Source organism: Mesitornis unicolor, unplaced genomic scaffold (genome assembly GCF_000695765.1).
Source record: "Mesitornis unicolor isolate BGI_N332 unplaced genomic scaffold, ASM69576v1 scaffold18230, whole genome shotgun sequence".
NCBI classification, from domain to species: Eukaryota; Metazoa; Chordata; class Aves; order Mesitornithiformes; family Mesitornithidae; genus Mesitornis; species Mesitornis unicolor.
The window spans coordinates 98712-103409 of record NW_010156440.1 but is presented as its reverse complement, the minus strand read 5'-3'; the positions used below and the strand labels follow the sequence as shown (position 1 = coordinate 103409).

Here is a 4698-nt window from a genome sequence, read left to right as displayed (position 1 = left end):
GCAGGAATGGGGTTGTTGTTGCTAAAGGAGACTAGCAGGATGAGGCAAGCCAGGTGCCAAGATGCTGCTGACCACAGAAAGTCCTGGTTTAGGGCCACCTATGAGCTAAGTTTTTAATGTCTACTTAATGTAAACCGTCTGGTTGGGACATCTGGCTGTCAGTGTGTCTTCTTGCAAACAGCTGTTTGCAGTAACCTGTGGCTTTCATGGAAACTGGGCTCACGAGGACTCCAGTGTGATGTATTTATTACACGGAGGCAATCAACTTCCCTCTTGTCGCTCAGTTTTATGAGTGAACATTTACTGGGAAGCCGAGGCTCATCTGATAAACATTTCAAGGTACGAAAATGAATGTCCCCCTGGGAAGGAGAACAGTCCATCAATTAAAATCCTGTTATGAGATGGCCTCCCTTGGCAAAGCCTCACTCACCTCCTGCTACGTCAGTGCCTCTGCTGCTGTCCAAGCTCCCTGAGAAGCCAGGCTGGACAGCAGAGCTTTGCTCTTGTCAAGAGGCTGGCACCACCTGCCACGCCATTTATAGATGCTTCCCCTTGGCTGCAAGTCACATATTTCTCAAGTACAGAACAGGGGCATACAAGCACTGCTAGGAGCTCATCTGGCTCAGGGAAGAAGGCTGACAGCAGCCAAATCAACCACTGACTCCAGATGAAGCTTGGTATAGAGTCGGGCAATACGGGCAATTTAAATGTCACCTTGCAAATCTCATGGCTCGATGCAGGTATTTGGTTAGATAGAATCCTTCAGTAAGTGCGCTGGATCTCAAGTAACGGAGGCAATGAGGATGTGTAAGAAGATGCTGTTGATTCTCAGGGCCTTAGAGACAGAAGGGCAATTGAAAAGGACAAACAAGTCTGCAGCGTCATCAATGGAGGAGGAAGGCGGTGGGGAGGATGAAAGTGGCTCTGTGCCAGAGGCTAATGAATTATCAAGGAAATGATGACCAAAGTCACCTTTGTAGGAGGACAAGCTCCAGGCCAGCTTAGACTGATGTCCAGGAGAGGTGTAAACTGCTGTGTGGAGCAGTCATCCTGGTATTATGGACAGATCCTCAGCCGTGTCAAACAAGCAGATAGGAGTAAGGGGGAGAGAAGGAAAATCTTTTCCAGTTGTTCATGGACTGCAGGACCCCATTCCTTCATCTTCCTCTGGTCCAGCTTCTCAGAGAACAACATGTTAGATGAGGACACTGGATGAATCCTGTCTCTAACAGCTTCAAAGCAATTGAAGGCTATGTGAATCCTGTCAGAGATGTCAAGATGTCCAAAGGGATGCAGCTACTTCTGAGCATTTCTTGCTGAGCATTTCCCAAGGGGCTGGGTGGCGGCCTGGCCTTTGTTGGGATACTGCTGGGACACTGCCAGCCTCTGGATGCAATGTAGCCTGTGGACCTGTCATTTTTTAGAGTCCTACCACCCCTTTCCCTGTACACTGTGGGTTTGCAGATGCAGTCCCTCTGGAAAGGTTGCTACTTATACTCCTAGCCCTCCTTAGAGCATGAAATGTATAGTAAAGAGAAAATATTTCTAGCATAAAGCTGTATATAGGTAACAGATGAGGTGCTCTATGCTCTCTGGCATCCTTGTGTGGTGTCAGGGGCAACACAGGGCTAAAATTTAGGAGGACCTTTCTAGTGCCTACATCAGCAAGCTGAATTATTCCTTTGAGAGAGAGAGGAGGTGAAAAAGGGAATGTTGGGAATATTTACAGTTTGTACGGCAACCATATACCACTGTGAGAATAAATATGTCAAGTCAGAGAAATAAACAGAAGGAAATGTCCATGAAACATGTTATTTAGAAGAGCCAAGTTTACCGCATATAGGTTTCTCAGTCACTGACCCCTCTGATGGTATAAAATAGTCAATCTACAGACAAAAGTAATAATCTGTTTGCCAGCACCTCAGCTCTGCCTTTTCAGGGGCTCAAAACTGTTTTGCCATACAGATAATCCCCCTGCAGCAGGGTGTTTGCACACACATCTCCAACCACACGAGGAGGTAGCAAGTGCCCAAAGCCACACCTGGGGCGAGAGGTTGTCTCCTCAACTGTCCAGAGGGAATATTGTCCAGGTGTGGGGGAAGCTGGTCTGAATGCAGGATGGCAGAACAGATCTGTCCTGGGTGCAGAATCCAACTCACTATGGTGGGGCCGGTCCTGGAGGTCACATCATGCTCCTTGACACCAGTGGGCTCCACCAAAGTAAGCGCAGCAGGGACTCTGCTGCTCCTCATTACCACAGATACTACAGTATAGGGATGGATTCGCCCTGTATTCCTCAAATAACTCCAAGGTTTACAACTGCCTCTGTGCTGCAGTTCTTGATACCTGATGCCTATCACTGTACACAACACCCAACACATTTTCCCTTCATTCCCTCAGTCACCCTTTCCAGCCATCCACCTTGCAGTTAATCAGGGCATCTTGGAACCCTAGAGCAGCCGTGGTCTCATGTACCATGGCTCTGCAACTGAAGAGGATCTGATTACACTCTGCTCCAGGCCTAATTTACACCCTTTGCCACTGCTCCTCCAGCTTTTCCAACACACCCAGCTCATCTGCAGGAAGTATCATCCACCCAGTTCAGACTGGGTGCTAGATGTTCCACAAACACTCATCCAAAGACCACCCAGCTCCTAGATGGCCCATAAGCACTTATCCAAAGACTGAGCAGGGCCTGATGATCCTAGGGAATGGCAAGACAGCTTGATGAACACCAAAAGGGGACTTCTCTCAGCTATGAGGAGAAGGCAATGAGGGTCACTCTCACAGTGGGCAAGCAGAGGGGGTGGTCCAGGTGATGGGGCAGGGGGGACGCAGGGAAGGAACAGGTACCTGGGTCCCAGCTCGTCCTCACTGCGCCAGACGAAGTCTCCAAATTTCTCATAGTGGGAGTTGTAGTGGTGCTGGACTCGGAAAAGCATGGAAGCGGAGACCTCCATCAGCGTGTTGTAGGCCGTCTGCTGCTCCTTCCCACTGGTGTAGCCGTTGTAGAGGTTGTAGATTTTGTCAGCTATCTCTGGAAAGTATCCGGGGGACGGGATTAATGAACAGTCAGAAGGTGCTACCACAGGAGGAGGAGGAGCAAAGGCCTTGGCAGGGCTGGCAGGAGGGGCGGGCAGCTGGGATGGCTGCCAGTCCCTTGGGGCTGCCTCCAGCAGGGTTTAGTGACCTGGTGAGCATTTAGCAATTCCTCAGGCTAACCCTGCAGCCAGTGCCTCATCCTCCTGGGTAGGACAGGCACACTCTTCCTTTATTCACTATACCAAAAGTAATTGCACAGCTGTGATGCTAAAGGGTAGGAAGGATATGACACTGGTGATAACAAGATGGTACTTGAGCCAGAAATACAACACATCGTCACTCCGGGTATCTACTAGTGCAGCCCAGATGTATTAAACAAGCGGGTGCACTCTCTGCTGTAGAAAAAGATCTCTTTTTGGAAATGAAATATGCACAAAATGCCATTTCCTTCCTTTTCTTTAGTCTCCCATTTGCTCATTTTTCCTGGGAATGCTCAGCAATAATATGAAACAAAGCATTAATCTAAACTTTCTTGGGTATGCTTTACAAAATAGAAAGCAAATAAGAAAACAGGTAACCTGTCTTTCATTTAGAGGGATCTTCTTAAGTTTAAAAGCAGCAAAGTGTGCTCTGGGAGTGAGAACAAATAGGACTGGTTTCAAAACTGAAAAAAGCAAATGTGCAAAACTGGTTGGGCTTTTATCAATGTTTCCATTTCAGAACTGAACCAGGTGCCACCAGCATCCTTCAAAACATGCAGAGCTGACCATGGAGCTGGCACAGCGAGGGCTGTACCTCTCACTTCTGCAAGAAGCAATCGCTCATTTTCCCGAGGTTGCGTGGCAATCACACATCATCGGCTCCCACGGCTGTGCGCGGGGAGGGATGTCATGGCGCTGCATGGCACAGGACCACGGGAGCCACCAGCTCCCCCATTGAGGGGACTTTTCTACTGGACACACTTGCAATTTGTCACCCCTGCCTAGATGAACATCCCTGTGCCCATGGGTAAATTTACAGGAGCCTTCCCCCTAGGAAAGCAGAGACTGGAGGAGCTTGCAGGAGTGCAATGAATAAAGGAAAAGCAAAATTAACAGGAAATGTCTTTGGATGTGGAAAACGAGGTGCCTGAACACTGACCTTCTGCCTTGCTGTCGTCTACCAGTGGGCAAGCCGTCCTCAGGGTGACCGTGCTCAGCTCTGAGTGTCTCCCTCGTGTATCCACCGCATAGAGGGTAAATCTGGAAGGCAGGAAGGAAGAAAAAAAACCCAACCTTTATCCCTCAGCCCCCCACCACCAGGTTGTTATGGGAACCAGCCTGCACAAGAGAAAGGAAAAACATGGTCCAGGCTTCTATCAATCAGTTTTGGCATCTCAAGGAGATGTGAGATGATCCCAGGCTTAGGCCAGGAAAGCACCCAGGGAAAGGAGCCAGGGCTGGGGAACAGGCCACCACGTCCCCATGCAGTGTCTGCAGAGCTGTGTTTCCTCTCCCCGTGCTGTCCCTGGGAGCCCTGGGGGGCTGCACCCTGCAGCCGCCCGACTGCGAAAGGATGTGGATATTTCTGGGGCTGCTTTGTCGTGCGCTGATGCAAATATTATAATGCTATGGCATTTGCAAGCCGGGCTCCTCACTGGCCCTCCTTAGAGTGGAG

The 4698-nt window shown here is 49.5% G+C and overlaps 1 protein-coding gene across 1 annotated transcript in view; it reads right to left on the bottom strand.

Moving 5' to 3' along the window:
• The window catches only part of LOC104546819 (astrotactin-2-like), a 101289-nt gene that overhangs the window by 4979 nt on the left and 91612 nt on the right, over positions 1–4698 (bottom strand). The window contains exons 5-6 of the mRNA XM_010192349.1: positions 4183–4283; positions 2854–3037 (exon numbers count right to left, since the gene is read on the bottom strand). Of these exons, the coding sequence (XP_010190651.1) occupies positions 2854–3037; positions 4183–4283 (285 nt within the window). The remainder of the gene's footprint in view (positions 1–2853; positions 3038–4182; positions 4284–4698) is intronic.